Raw genomic sequence first — 16,233 nt, forward strand, 5'->3', positions numbered from 1 at the left:
GGGGGAACCTGGAGGGGCCACTGCTGGTAGGAAAGCTGGGAGAGAGGCATGCCTCAGTGGGGCTGATGTTCCGGGGGTGGGGTGGGTATGGACCAGCCATGGCACCAGCTACCAGGAGCTGCTGCCAGGGGAAGCGGCTGCATTGGCCACCCAGGCACAGCTGCTGAGGGCTTGTTGCGGAAGCCACTGCTCAGACAGCCTGGGGACCACCACAGGGGGCTGGCAGCAGCGGCTGCACCAGCCACCTGGGGACCGCTGCTCAGCCAGTCTTCAGGGCCAGCCACACTGGACACTGCTCAGGTGGTCCCCAGAGCCAGCTGCCCAGGGCCACCAGGTAACAGCTGGTGAGGCTGTCCCTGGGGGCACCTAAGCAGCTGGCCCCGAGCCAGCTGGCCCCTGCAGAAGTCATGGAGGTCACGGAAAGTCACAGAATCCATGATTTTCCACAACCTCTGTGGCAAACATTTTGATGTTTTAATAAAAATTTCAGAAACAAATGGAAAAAGGCACATTTTTGCACAAAACATTTTATTTTTAAAAATGATCATTTTAAGATTTAAAATGTTTTGTTAAAATTTTTTTGATCATACCTAATTTGTAATCTAATTTTTGGCTGTTGATCCCAGTCTAAAGAAGGGAATCAATTGGGTTTAGAGGTACAGTATTACTAAAACCTGTCATCTCTGGCGACTACGTCCTGAACTGGCCAACAGTAAAAAAAAATAAAAACAAAAATAAAAAAATAATGAACTGAGCACTCTAACCCTATTTTTTTTAGTGGACATTAATGCACACCATGTACAAATAATTTGAAAGATCAACAACAGAGGATACAATCTCTTAAAAGTATATTATCCAAACATGTTCCTCACTACTTTATTGAAGCCATCTGGCCTTGCCCCATCACACATGGCATTCTTGGTATGTCTTATTGGACTAATTTGCATTCATTAAGAGATTTTAATAAGCATCTCAGATTGCAAGAAACTTGAACTTTTCTTTAAAATCACAGAATGCTGTTTCTTTGATCAATAATTGCTGTAAGCTTTTGCATTTGACTTTAATTTTGTTTTATGTTGTGTCAGATTGTTACTCTACATAAACTGCTGTTGCCCCAGGATACCTTTGTAGATAAAATGCTAGTCTCAAAGGTTTTAATTATACTGGTTAAATAGAAGTTACTGCTATTCCTTCTACTTGATGGGAATTCTAATGATCTTCCTAAATTGTGTTTTGGTTTTCCTTATGTGAATCTCTTTTTAAGGCTCATTTAGATGACGTTCCATTAACTGAGCCTTTACAATGTATCCTGCTGCTATACTTTGTTAGCAGAGAGCTAAGGGCACCTAATAACAGTTTGTGCCCTTCCAGAATGTCAAGTTCAGCAAAACTCAAACTTCTGAAAACCAGGAAATACAGAGTTATGGTAAACACCCATGCAACCATAACTGTCCCCCTAGAGCTGGTAATAGCCACTGGAAATTATCTGAACACATTCCAGCAGCATTCATTGGGTTAGTTTAACTGTATTGAATTGATGGAGGAATAAGTTTGAACAGCTTGGAAGAGCTGTGATTGTGATATGAGATCTGCCTCTGAGTACACCCACGTGTGTTATCAAAGGAAAGAGATGCATATGTACCTTGAGGTTCCAGTCTTCATCATTTCAATATAGAATTGTTTGGACTGTATCAGCAGCAGCAGGGAATGGGGTCTTCTTGCCATTGGTACTATCAGTGGTGAGGTGAAATATGAAAGCAATCTGTGAATTTTAATGATGGGGAGGGTAAAGCATGGGTTTAGGTGGCATCCTGTGTGTAAGTGTGAATGGGTTGCAGAAGGGTACTGTATGAAGTTTTTGCTGAATTTTACAAGTGTAGGATTCTGTTAGGGGGATGGGCTCAGTGTTTGAATACATGGCAAGTGCAAACAGTGCCTGTCCATCACAGTGAAAAGGCAAAGTGTTATGGGCATTGTGGGGCATGGCACAAAGAGGGCTAAGGTTGGATGGACATTTATCTTTACTCAATTTTTCCTGGTTTTCAGAAGTTTCAGTTTTGTTAAGTCAACATTCTGGAAGGGCATGAGCTATCACTCAGCAACTTTAACTCTGTGTTAAAGATTTTGCCATTCAATTTCCTAGGTGTTTTTTAAATAGAAAGAGAAATGTTTGTTGACAGGAGGTAGCGGTCATTTAAGCAGCCGTAATTCTCATCTAGGTTTACAGTTCATATGATACTGTGGCTAGATAATTAAAAAAAAACTAGTCTTATATAGTGCTTTTCAGCATTATACATTATCCCCATTTTACAGATGGGAAACTGAGGCACAGAAAGGTGATATAACTTGCCCAAAGTCACCCAATAGGCCTGTGGCAGAACTACAAATAGTTTCAGACCAGTAGTCTTTCCATTAGGCCACCTGGTTGCTATGGGATTTCTCAGTGCTCCTGCCCCCTCATGGACATTTTGTTAGAGTGAAATGGGAATAATGGTCAGGTTTTGAAATGCTTACAATGTGCAGTTGCTAAGAGAACCAGTAAGAGAAATCTCTGGTCTATGTCTCAAAACCTTGTCAATTTTATCACATGGTTGTTACAATAACTTTAAGGGTGTGAGAGAATCCTGGTGTGTCTTTCTTCTCCATCCTCTGTCACACCACTTCCTGCAACATGTAGCTCCCCTGCCAACATTTCCAGTTCCCTCTCCCCTTCCCATCCCACTGAGTCATTAGTTGTCACTGCAGAAATCATTAACATGTAAAAAAGTTGCTTCTTGCTGTCTCCTCCCTATGCGGCTGTGTGTTAGGTTTGCCAACTTTCTAATTACACAAAACCAAACAACCTTGCCCCTGCCCCACCCCTTCTCCGAGGCCCCATTCCCATTCACTCCATCCCCCTCCCTCCGTCGTTCATTCTTCCCCACCCTCGCTCACTTTCACTGGGCTGGGGCAGAGGGTTGGGATATGGGGAGAGTGAGAGCTCTGGCTGGGGGTGCAGGCTCTGGGCTGGGACCAGGGATGAGGGATTTAAGGTGAAGGAGGGGATTCAAGGCTGGGGCCGAGGAGTTCGGAGTGCGGGAGGGGCTCTGGGCTCTGGGAGGGAGTTTGGGTACAGGAAGGGGCTCAGGGCTGGCGTAAGGGGTTGGGGAGCGGGAGGGGTTCAGGGTGCAGGCTCTGACTGGGCGGCGCTTACATCAGGTGGCTCCCTGTCAGTGGTGCAGCGGAACTAAGGCAGGCTCCCCGCTTGCCCATGCTCCATGCGGCTCCCAGGAGCGGCTGGCATGTCCGGCTCCTAGGTGGAAGGGACAGGGGGCTCTGTGCACTGCCTATGCCTGCAGGCACCACGCCCGCAGTTCCCACTAGCCATAGTTCCTGGCCAATGAGAGCTGCAGAGACAGCGCTCGGGGTGGGGGCAGTGCATGGAGACCCCCTGGCTCACCCTATGCCTAGGAACCAGACATGCCAGCCACTTCCAGGAGCCGTGCAGAGCCAGGGCAGTCAGAGACCCTGCCTTAGCCCTGCTGTGCCACCGACCAACTTTTAGCAGCCTATTAAAATCTCTCAGATTGCATACAGTACTCATTGGGAGATCAATGCCAATTCTGGTAGACTCCCACCAATCCAGAACAGCTGGCAACCCTACTGTGTGTACACATCACAGGTAGCAATTTACTTCAAAGCTACAGGCTACCTTGGTTACATGATCTGAGATGCACACGGGGCTGGGCTCCTCACTCCTGCTACCCATCCTTAGGTGGGAATCCTGTCACTGCTTCAGCTTGCTTCCCCAGCCATGCCCCAGGTCCATCCGGTCTACCCCTCCCTCACACACTGGCCAGATCTCAGGACCAATTCCCAGTGGGGTGATGTGTATCTTACCTATTCATTTTCTGGATTTCAGATACTTAAATTTCAGTCCCCCTACTCCAGATCACAGCTCACATGGAGGGGCTTAGACACCCCAAGAGAAGCTGTATCCCCCACATCTCAGAACATATAATAGGCAAGGAGAGGGGCTCAGACCCCTGCAGAGGGGAGAATTCTGAACTGGCAGTAGTCTTCCCACCAGTCATAACCCCTCAACTTCCTCTGCTACCCCTCATATTCTCCTCCCCCTCACCTGAGCCTCCCAACCCCTCTTCTCTCCTCTAATACTGATTTCCATTTAGGGCCTCATATACACCCATTCCTCACTGCAGATGCAAACTCCTTTTCATTCCTCCCCTCCAATGAGAATTCACGTGTAATTTATTTTCTTTTCAAAAATAGTTTCAGCACCTTCTGAATATTCTGTTGTACTCAGATGATGGTTTCTTTTGGGGGAAGCGGGAGGGGTTAACTAAAAAAAACCTTGTCAAAGGCAGATTTTCCTCAAATGCTTAGAGTTCATTCTCAGATTTCTACCCAGATTTCTTAAAAGTTGCATGCTCTAAGAGGTGTGCAGTAGCCCATTCATCTCAATGCGATGTTCTCAGATGAAAGGCTACTCAATGTGGATGATTAAATCAGCCTAAAACAGCAAAGAATCCTGTGGCACCTTATAGACTAACAGATGTTTTGGAGCATGAGCTTTCGTGGGTGAATACCCACTTCGTCGGATGCATGTAGTGGAAATTTTCAGGGGCAGGTTTTGTTGTTGGCAGACTTCAAAGAGAAACTGCTGAGCTTCAGTTCATCTGCAAATTTGACACTATCAGCTCAGGATTAAACAAAGACTGTGAATGGCTTGCCAACAACAAAACCAGTTTATCCTCCCTTGGTTTTCACATCTCAGCTGCTAGAATAGGGCCTCATCCTCCCTGATTGAACTAACCTCGTTATCTCTAGCTTGCTTCTTGCTTGCATATATATACCTGCCCCTGAAAATTTCCACTACATGCATCCGATGAAGTCGGTATTCACCCACAAAAGCTCATGCTCCAAAACGTCTGTTCGTCTACAAGGTGCCACAGGATTCTTTGCTGCTTTTAAGATCCAGACTAACACGGCTACCCCTCTGATACTTGACAGCCTAAAACAATAGCCCTGAAATGTGTGAACTGATCTATTCATATCAGTGGGTGTTCCCTTCCCCTCTCCCCAGGGCAGGAGGAGAATTTCTGATGTGTGTCAAGCAGACCTTATTCCAATATCAGTCACTTGTTCTTGGTGCATGCTGCAAGCATATCTGTTCTAAGCTTCCTCCACAGAAGGGCGGGGTCCCTCACATCCTGTCACACACATTGGGCAGGGACTATGTCTCAGACACCAACAGGGGGACGGGACTACAAGTCCACATGGGGGGTGGGAGGGCAGAGAAGGAGGCTCAGATCCCCAGATCCTGCCCAGGGCCAGCTTTAGGCACCAGCGCTCCAAGCATGTGCTTGGGACATCACTTTCCAAGGGATGTCATTCCAGCTCCTTTTTTTCTTTTTTTTTGCTTCGGGCACAAAAAGCTGGGAGCCGGCCCTGAGCGGAGGTGAGCTGCAGTGGTGGGGGGCATGGGGAGGGCCACAGGAAGTAACCCGCCGCAGGACATAACCACCACTCCACTGCCGCCTGCTCCCCCGAGCGCGCCGCCGCTCCGCTTCTCCACTCCCACCCCACCAGCTTGTGATTCTACTGTTTTGTGGCAAGCCGGGAGGGTGGGGGGAGAAGCGGAGCAGCAGCAGCACGCTCAGCTGAGCAGGCAGAGTGGAGATGAGCTGCGGCGGGGGGTGGGCGTGGGGAGGGTTGCAGGAAGTAACCCTGGGGAGGGCACAGGAACTGTTCCCCCTGCAGCTCACCCCTGCCTCCTCCCCCGAGCGAGCTGCCACTCCACTTCTCCCAGGAAATGCGGCACGCCTGGGGGAGGAGGCAGGGCCAGGGATTTGGGGAAGGGGTGGACATGGGAATTTGTTTTTGCTTCGGGCAGCAAAAAACTTGGAGCTAGCCCTGATCCTGCCATATAGAGAAAGGGAAAATATGGGGCTGATGGGTGCTCCCAGGCTTCTCTCCTTACCTGCCACTCCCATCTATCTCTTTCCCAGAGTCCCTCTCCATCACCTAAGTCCCCCAAACCCTCTCACCTCCACTACCTCCCATCCCCATTTATCTTCCTCCCCTTGCTGCAGCCCCAAACTCCTCTCATCCTATTTCCCCCCAGTCTTCCACCCCTTCAAAAACCTCTTCCCTGCCAGCGAGCATTCACTTTAAAAAATAATAATCATTTTTTAAAAAATCCTGACAAACAGATTTTAGTAATAAGCCTCCCTCTCTATTCCAGATTTCTGCCCCAGGTAGGGCTCAGACTGACTTTAGGTGGTGGGCCAGATTCAAAGAACCACTACTTTTCCCCTTGAGCTAACCAACTGGCATGAAACTTTATTGGCTAACAATCCTGTTAACACCTCTGTTTGCATATGGTCAGTGAACTCTATTAGGAGTGAAAATAAGCACACGTGGCTTTCAGAAAGCCTAACTGCAGAAGCAACATCTTTTTCAAATAATGGTTTCATCTGATTTTCCACAAAGGGTTGGTTGGTGCCATGCACTCGGTTGGGATAACCTTGAGCATTTGAGATCCTAGTCTAATTGTCTGAGCCCGAGATTGGCCTTTATGTGTGAGCTCAAAAGGTTGTCAGAATCTTTGAACTTTAAGAAAAGCTGTTTTTATTTTCCAGGAGCTTTATCTCAGGAATCCCTTGTTCAAATGTCCTCAAATTTGGACCGCTAACAGAACCCACGCTCCCATTAGGCATATCAAAACTCAAGAGTCAAGCTTTAAACAGAAAGCTCATCTCAACCTTAAGCATAACAAGGCTGTTGCTCTGCTGCTAAAATAAGAGGTTTAAGGAGTTTGAAAATTGAGGGAAATAGCTTAGCTAGTGCAGTTACGCTGCTCCATGGGTTGGTGTTCATCATTAAAAATAACAACACAAAATGGATTTCCCATTACCATTCTTTCCCACAGAACAGCCATCATGCTGTGTGGATAGGGCCGTTTAATTGATAATGAGAAAGTCTCTTGGCAGTGACTTATGTTTCCTATACTAACCCAGAGCAAATAAAACTAAATAGCCAGACCTACAGTAGCTCCAAATTTATACCCCCATTTATTATTCAGGTGAGTAAAGGTTAGGAGATCATTAAAATATGCCTGGCATTCAAAACACTAGTACTATATTTCCTAGTGCACATACTGTTCTGCATGGAAAAATTCTGCAATTTGTACTTGAATATTATTTAAAATTGTATATGTCCTACTTACTGAATTTTAGTCACATTGTTGAGATGAGGGGCCACCCTAATGAACAAAAGAATCTAATAACCTATAGACATTTAAGACATAGTATTGCTAGCTCACTATTTTTTTTTTTAAATTCAGTCTCACACCATAACCTTTCAACAGAAAATTTTGTTAAATCCAGATCAAGGTCATTTTAGATGGCCTTTAATCTAGAGATTTAAGAATGATCAGATATTGTAAAGACTTCAGGAGTTGCACTGGCAGGATAAGCTACACTTTATTTTATTTTATTTTATTTTCCAGGAACAAAAGTGAATTGTATTTGGAAGGAATCTACCACTGTGTTTAAACAGAATACTAATAATGAAATATATCATTTTTATTAATCCTTTTGTTATGAGTGTAATGCCTTAGGTGGTAGATAAGGTATATTTGTCACAGGAAAATGAGACTTGCCTATGTTACACAAAGACTTTTTTGTTGTTGTTCTTTCTTTGTCATCAGATATGCTCAAACTACCAATCCTTGGACAAGTGATAGTCTGTCCATTCTAAAGACTGCTTCTCTTCCTGCTATTTTTTACATGTTGCTGGTAAAGCATACTTGGTGCTGCAGAGGCGTTATACTGCAGTCTGCAGTGCTGAGTATGAAGTCCAGCTTCAAAGCCTGAATTCTTCTAAAACACATGCAAATATCTGCATGGCAACCAGCATACCTCATGAGTTATAACTGAATAGCTGTGTAGAGTCTATATATGCATACTAAGCTAATGTTTTCCATACATAGAATGCTTTCAGTTTTCAGTACCAACCCAAAAAAAGGGATTTACTGCTGAATGGATATACTGTGATCCAAATCTCTCCCTCCTCAACCCCCAAACACTTGTGTGATTTAAGGACATTTTATCTTGGTTTCAGAATAGACTCAGCAGTTTCTTTTTTGCGATTGATAGAAATTATTATTATTTTCATCTATGAGGCAGGGACATTAGTCTATGACTGCAGAGAATCATTCAAATTTATGTCATTGTGTAAATAATAACAAATAACAACACAACTAATAATAGCTCAATGGAGATAATCTGTTTTTACTTGTCTGATTTGTTTACAACTAGACATCTCAAAGACTGGCTTCTTTCCACTCTTGTTGATCCATAGCTCATTATTATTCTATCAAAATAGCCTTTATAGCACAGTATATGTTCCCTTATCTTATACTGGCACTTTTATGCATTTTTATTAACTTAACGGAGATGTTAACTTACCTGACAAGCAAAAGCTATTGGATCAGCCACTTTTTTAAATATGCGTTCAATCTCCTCTACTGCTGTGTAGTATTCAATCTGTGTCACAGCCTTAATGACTCCCCCACAGTAGACATTTACATTTACAGGGCCAGCAGGAAAATCTTATAAAACACAAACAAAAACGGCAGCTGAAACCATTTTATAATGCCAGACTGGAGATCTCAGGGAGTAAGTAAAAGAACAGAGAAATATCACAAAAACCACATAGAAAGTAACAAATAAGATTTTCATTTCACAGATGTTTCAATGCAATAATTTTTAAACCAAGTCTTTCAGTTTAAAACAAAAATGCAACAAAAATACATCTGTAAATTCTTATAAAATATAGCTATGTATTGTTTCAAATTAGAAGCTAGATGAAAACAGAATGCTTCACATTTCAACCTTCCCTTTGATGGATTGATGCTCTATAATCAGCTGCCTTCTGCCTACAGATTAAGTAAAGGTTCAGTCATTTATTACAAGTTACAGATTTACTATTGATCTTTTGAAACATTTTTCTTAATTGCAGACAAGTCTCTCAGAATTGAGTTTTGTAGAAATTACAGTTTAATTACTTCCATTCCAGTTGTTTATCTACTGAAAGCTGAGGAAGGAGGTATTTGTATACTCTGTTACTTTAGAACAACTTGCTCCATGTATACAGCATGAGCCTTCTTTATGAATATGTTTTATAATTCATTAGTATTCATTGTGCCATGAATCCTGCTGTACCTACCAGTGGCAGAACTAAAATTCTAGCTCTCTTCACAAAAGAATTAAAAATGGACAAACTTGAAGACAGAGAAGAAATAGAGAGTCAATGAAACTAAGATTAATAGAAATCGGTATCTCAATTCACTGAAATGATAACAAGCACAAACTAATTTTACTTTCCTTTGTTAAAATGAAATCAGCTGGATCCTTGGTCCAAATGGGCATTCCTGTACTTTAGTTATTCTAGGTTTTTACTGGGGGGGGGGAAATGGTGGAAATGGGACAAATAATAAAGAAGCTAAATTTAACAATGATGGGGGGAAACCAGGGCTTCTGTTGGAATGCCAAACACTTTTTATTTAAACGCTCCAATGGAACAAAAAACTAACCTTGGTTTGGGACAAAAAGGAACTGAACTTATTAGTTATGCTTTGTATTTTGTATTTACTAATCTATACCCCTTATGGCTATCTGCCCTGGCCCAATAATGTCGCCAGAAGATATGCCTGGAGAAGTCCCCCCAATAGAGTCAATGGGAATTTCAGTTTGCCTTCTCTAAAAGATGCCTCATCACCAAGATCTTCCTCTGGCCAAGCTAAGCCATTTCAAATCACCACCTACCTCCCCACTGAGCCATCCTGGTAATGAATAACTATCAAGCATATGGAAAATCAGGCAACTTGCAACCTCAGCTTTGAGTGCCGCCATACTTAAATTGACTTAATAGAGAGGTGGACCCCAGGAGCTCTTGTTCTAATCCCATCTGTCGCTGACTTGCCATGTTCTCCTGGTCAAATCACAACTTCCTTGCCTCAGTTCCCCATCTGCAACCTGGGGATAACACTACTCATCTAACCTCACAATGGCATCATAAGGATCAATTAGTGTCCATATAGTCCTTTGAATGCACCATAGAATTGTTAAGTACAACTATTACTATCGAAGCCACCTATAATCCCCAGTGAGAGGGAGCCAGTGGTGGCTCCTTTAAGGGAAGAGGAATGAGGTCAGTGACTGTGATCAACTTCTTCCCTGCAAAGAGAGATGCAGTCTCCCACAGGAGATGATCTGAGAACACTAATACAAGAAAAAGCTGCTGCTCCCATGGGAGTAAAGAGAAACTGATGTTCACTTCTGTCACCCACAGATCACACATGCCTAAGAGGAAACAATGGGATTTGCTAGTACTTAGCATCCCCGAAAAATTAAGCCACTTACTTAGGCCGTGTCTACACTACACAGTTTTGGTGACAAAAGTCAGCTTTCATCGACAAAACAAAGATGTCAAAATTGGATTTTAGGGCCTAACTTCAGGCGATCAAGTTTGAAAACTGTAGCTTAAGTGTTTTCCTCTTAAATGATGTGGTATTACCATGGTTTTTAAAAATAAAATATTATATACTACCCTTTGGGAATTCACAACATGCTACAGAGAGGCAAATTGAAACCTGAACTCTTAGCTGAATATTTCCATCACACCTCTAGTCCAATAACTGCGAGGGAGGTATGGCTATTCCCTCTGCATTCTGAAGCTCATACAATGAAAAATGTTGTTATATTGTTTATCGTGCTTCAGGCAAAATAAGAAAATAGAATAGCTAATATTATGGATAAAGTGATTGACAAAACCCAGAAAAACCAAGGGAGACTGAGTAATATAGAGAAACGGGATGGATATGAAATCACAGCAAAGAAAGGAAATGTTCTCAGACGTCAGTAAGAATTATAGACAGGCATATGGGCAAAAAGAAAAAACAACTTCACTGAATAAAATAAGAGACAAAACATCTTGTTAAACCTAATGCAGTAATAAGAATATTAGCTTTGCATTTTATAGCAGGAATTTATTAAGAATGTTAATCTGTGACTAATCAATGACATTTTAAAGCTTGCCACCTGCCACTTAACCACACAAAAACAACCAAATAAAATCCAGTTTCCCATAAATCACAAGCGCTTGTGTTGGTGTATTAATAAAAAGTATAATGCGCTGTATGCAAAACGAATACACAGGAAACGCTTACAAAATAATATTAGATTCTGATGGGAAGTGAAAATACTTATTGTAAGACATGTGAAGAGAGTCCAGGACCAAAATTTTCTATTTATTTAAAGCTACAGCAATGTTCTCTTACCTAAAGCTTTCATGCATCTGACCTTCTGATTCCAAAAGGCTGGCTGTGTCCTAATTCGTCGATTATCTGTTACGAATTCAATTTCTACAGTTTCCATTATTTCATCTCTCAAAAGAATGAATATTTCACCAGGGTTCTATAAAGTTAGAAATATGCTCCCATTAGCCTTTCATCAAATTATACTGAAACCATAAAATGTAAATCATATGCTTTAATGTAAGTTGCAAGAAAAGTTCTTTTACCAATAGCTTTATATCCTGAAATACAGTTACATTACAGCTGCGATGCTATTTCATTAAGTTATCCTTTATGTTTCTCTAAGTAAAAAATTGACAGGATTACTATGATAGTTTGAACTCTGTTTACTAAAACCATATATAATGAAATTCTTTTCACTGTGATGCTAAGATCATATATTCACTTCCAGTACACAAAGGGTGAAATTCCCCTCATGCAGGGGACCCCTACACTACTTAAGACACACTTAAAACCTCAGAATTGGATTCATGCATAAGGAACTTAAGTGGTACAATGGTCTTCTACGAACCCTCTGAGCAAGGGTGAATTTCAACATAGAGAACATTAGTGAGCTACAGTACACGATGGGCCAATTTCAAAGGTGACATAGATGGAGTAAGCTGCATCTCAGAGGTGGTGTAAAACTGCATCTCAGTTTTAGGGGTAAGCTGGTGCATTTTAAATACCAAAGGCAGAATTATAGTAAGGCAGGGAGCTAATAAGAATGTACAAGATAAAACAAGCTGACTGCTTTATCTTACACCTTCCTGCACCCACCCCTGCGTTGTTCTCCATGCACTGTTCAACCTTCTCTGTATGCAAGTGACACTAGTTTATGCTCACTCATGCTGACTCCCACTGTCATACTGGTCTGTAATGTTGCACTGTTCAACACCTTTAAACTTGGCCCACTGATTTGTGACAAATTTATATATTTTCACTGGGAAAATATACACACATGCTAGTGTTCTTTGAAGAACAGAACAAGAGTGAGAACAATCATTCACTATGAACAATTCACTGAGGTATATTTGCCACCCTTCAGATCAGCTAAAACTAACTAAATTTCACCTTTAATCTCTTTATTAGTCCTTCAAAACAAAATGTATACCATTATATCACTACATAATCTCACTTCTGAATGTGGTGGGGTGATCCATGCATGAAGAGACCCTTCAGAACAAAAATCTGGGGGAAAGGGGATAATCTAGGTCCTTGTTTTTCTTATCTTTTTAACCAGAAAGATTTCCCAAAAGTCAAAAGGGACTATATATGTTTCATAACATAAGAACATAAGAACTGCCGTACTGGGTCAGACCAAAGGTCCATCTAGCCCAGTATCTGTCTATCGACAGTGGACAATGCCAGGTGCCCCAGAGGGAGTGAACCTAACAGGCAATGATCAAGTGATCTCTCTCCTGCCGGCCATCTCCATCCTCTGACAAACAGAGGCTATGGACACCATTCCTTACCCATCCTGGCTAACAGCCATTTATGGACTTAACCACCATGAATGTATCCAGTTCTCTATTAAACGCTGTTATAGTCCTAGCCTTTCACTGTTTAGAGAAGCAGTTTTATACTTTCTAGCATACCTTCCTTCCCAAAATAATAATTTCCTAATTTATATTATGGAAAGGTCCCATAGAACTTAACAGACAATGACAACTCTTCCAAAAAAAAATCTGAACTAACCTAGCAAATTCTATAGAAGGGATATTCATTATTAAATTCAATGTGTTGGATTAAAATTCTATTGCAAGTTTCTACTGTTTAGAATAATACTCTCAATCTTCATAATGGGGTTTTCCAGCAAGGAAAAACAGTATTTCTCAGAAGTACACATTTTAAAGCATACTAACTATAATTCTTTATTCAGTTCTACAGGTTTTAGCGTAATTTGTGTAGAGCCCTATTGGTTTCATCAGTGCCGATTACTGAAAGAGTTTTCCCACACAGTGAAAGTTTTAAGCTAAATATGTTCTATATGCATGTCTTTCTTCTGATTTTCAGCTGTAATCAGTAACCTAGGGTTGGCTGAACCACTACTACTCAGTGGCATGGAATAGCCTATTTGTAACATGGCAGACAAAACTGTGCAAGATTTCTTCCACTTCTCTGCCATGCCATTATTAGCCTGATTCTTCAGCCCTCACATGATTGTGGCAACTCACTTGTCTAAGGGCTACTGGGTTGGGCTTTGGATGTTGCACTTTTAACACAGTTTTCATGCTTTTGTGTTTTCTCAGATACGGTGTTGATTTTTAAAAATGAGCATTCATATGTTTGCGTACACTCTCTCTCTCTCTCACACACACACACCTAGACCACCCCAAACCTGATTCTTACTGAGAAGCAATTCATATCTTATGAAAAAGTTCCTCACTACAGTTTTCCTTTATATTGCAATGAAACATGTTGAAGCAGAATTATATCTGACCCAATCTGCCAAACAATTTTTAATAGAAGTAAAATCCTGCAGTGATTGTCCCAAATCCATATTAGTTTGAAGATGTTTTGTATTGAATATGACACACAGGCAGCATAACTCCCACTGCAGGTTAACTCTCATTTGTGCTCCGGAGTAGTGATCTGCCCCACAGAACTGACGTGCCATGAAGGAGCTTGTAGCAGCGGCAGGGGAGAGGATTGATATTTATCCGTAACTGTTTAGCATTCAAAGCTCTTACCTCACATGATATCCTTCCTGGTAGCACCAATACAGATGGTCCTGTAGTATCCAACGTTTCAGAAACTACCTCAGTTTCCAAACTCACATCTGTTTTCACCGATATGCCTCCTTCATCCAACTGCAAGTTAACTTCAGAGTTGTCTCGGTAATCTGCAGGATATAATATTGAGTGAAATGTATTGTTATTCATCCCACACAAATAAAACATGATGAGCTGAAAACGGCTAGACAATTATTATTTACAAAATGCTACTGACGTACATGGTGTTTTGCAAAGAAATAAAAGAAAGTAGATGAAATCCTGGCCCCATTGAAGTTAATGGATTTCATCCAGTGTCCTTGTCCAAAAGATCCCACAACCCATCTTCATCTTGATAGTCTTTGCTCACATGAGGTCAAAAGTATTTGGCTTTGTCTACAGTGAGGATTTGCCACCACTGTAGTTGCAACAGAGCAAGCCCCAGTCTATGCAGGGTAAACTGAGATAAGCAATGATTTTCACCACTGCAATCTATCCTTGTTTCAAACAGGGCTAAGCTTTACTGATACAAATGCCATTCATCTGGCTCAACAGGTAGGAAACTTTATAGGATATGCTGAAGCAGACAGTCACGGGGAAAGGGCAGGGGGAGGAACACATACCAGAACACAAAAGGTGGGCCCTTTCTCCTCCAGAGTTTCTCTGCCTCCCATTGGCCAGCCAGAGGGAGATGGGAGGTGACTGGCCCCTTTCTTCTCCCCACTCTGTTAATTTAAACCTTTGCCCAGGTCTTTTGGAGCTTCTCACTCCATTTTAGCTATCCTCCTCTCCAGTTTTAGGATACAAGCTGTGTATTTTAGGATTTGTCAGTCTAACCAATTGCCTCTTTCAGGATGTTAGGAAGGAACTTTTCCCATTGGTGCAAAATGGAGAGGGGCTTGCTGGGGTTTTTTCACCTTCCTTACAGACTCATGGAGACAGTTATGTTAAATAGCAGTAGGACTTAGAAATAAATATTAGTAACTTGTGTGAATGTTTAGCTTGTCATAACTTGTGGCTGGTGTCCAGTGTGGATAAAAAGGCCAAAATGACTAGTTCTCTGAAGTAAGAGACCTGGGATTTCTCTGGTGGACTTGTGCTTTTGGGAGAAGGGGAGACCTTGCAGATTGAGGTCCCTCTTTTGGTACTGTCTGTTCCCATTAGAGTGGGGAGGGTGAGAAGATACACTAGAGTGAGCTGAATCCTAGCGACAGGCTGAGGTTAGTCTACTCTGAGTTATGTTTTTTATGGTGGGAGCCCTGTAACCCTCACATTTGACCCATTTAAATATCTGGTACACATGAGTCAGGGGAAACAGGGCAGATGACACTGGAGTTGTGTTCAGCCATTAAATCCATCTCTGTGCCTGTTCTCATTCACATGTGTGGCTTGACCAATTGCAGCTTTGTCTGGCTACACTAGGGGTTTGCCTTGGGGCAGTTACACTAGTGAGCTGCTACCAATGGATCTAACTAGGGAAAATCCCTGGCATAGACAAGGGTCTTTGCCATAAATATGCAGTGGATGTAATGAGCAGCAGAGCTAGTGCTCCTTTGTCCGTCATTCATATCTAACAAGTTGGACTCACAGCAGCCTAAACATATACACTATCTGTGCAAGATAACGTTCTGACTTTAAAATAAGATACCATCCCATTTAGTGTGCTGTGCAATTTACAGTGATGGATTTCTTCTTTATTCCACAATCCTAGTACAGCCAGAAGAGCTGTAGCATGAGCCCTTCATCCAATCTCAGAATTTTAATGTGAAAACATAGAAGAATTGGCAATTGCCTCTCCAGAACTGTGTTTTAGAAAAAGCCATTCTTCACATCTGCCACTTCTCACCTTTATCATTATTATTCCACTCTACTGACTAGCTCTGCCATAGTACGAAATGTTAGATAGTCTCACCACCTCATCTCACAGGACAGCGGCATATTCGTAATGATGCAGGATTATCCAATATTCTGCAGCACATTTAATGTAGTCTAATGATATTTCAGGCTTCTCATCAGCCAGTCAGGATTCTGTGAGCAGTCAGAGGACCAAAGTATTTTGTATTACTGTAAATTATGGAACACTCAGTCAATTATAGTCAAGAACCCAGACAACACTGAGGTGGCAAACTCATGATGAGCAGACCTCAACATTTTGGGAAT

At 42.1% G+C, this 16,233-nt stretch overlaps 1 protein-coding gene across 4 annotated transcripts in view; it reads right to left on the bottom strand.

The window, feature by feature from the left end:
- The window catches only part of BANK1 (B cell scaffold protein with ankyrin repeats 1), a 293,349-nt gene that overhangs the window by 196,733 nt on the left and 80,383 nt on the right, over positions 1 to 16,233 (bottom strand). For all 4 annotated transcript variants that reach the window (XM_050944423.1, XM_050944421.1, XM_050944422.1 and 1 more), the window contains 3 exons: positions 14,053 to 14,204; positions 11,345 to 11,480; positions 8,472 to 8,614 (listed from right to left, as the gene is read on the bottom strand). In XM_050944423.1, the coding sequence (XP_050800380.1) occupies positions 8,472 to 8,614; positions 11,345 to 11,480; positions 14,053 to 14,204 (431 nt within the window). The remainder of the gene's footprint in view (positions 1 to 8,471; positions 8,615 to 11,344; positions 11,481 to 14,052; positions 14,205 to 16,233) is intronic.

This window comes from Gopherus flavomarginatus, chromosome 3, assembly GCF_025201925.1.
Source record: "Gopherus flavomarginatus isolate rGopFla2 chromosome 3, rGopFla2.mat.asm, whole genome shotgun sequence".
In the NCBI taxonomy this organism is placed as follows: domain Eukaryota; kingdom Metazoa; phylum Chordata; order Testudines; family Testudinidae; genus Gopherus; species Gopherus flavomarginatus.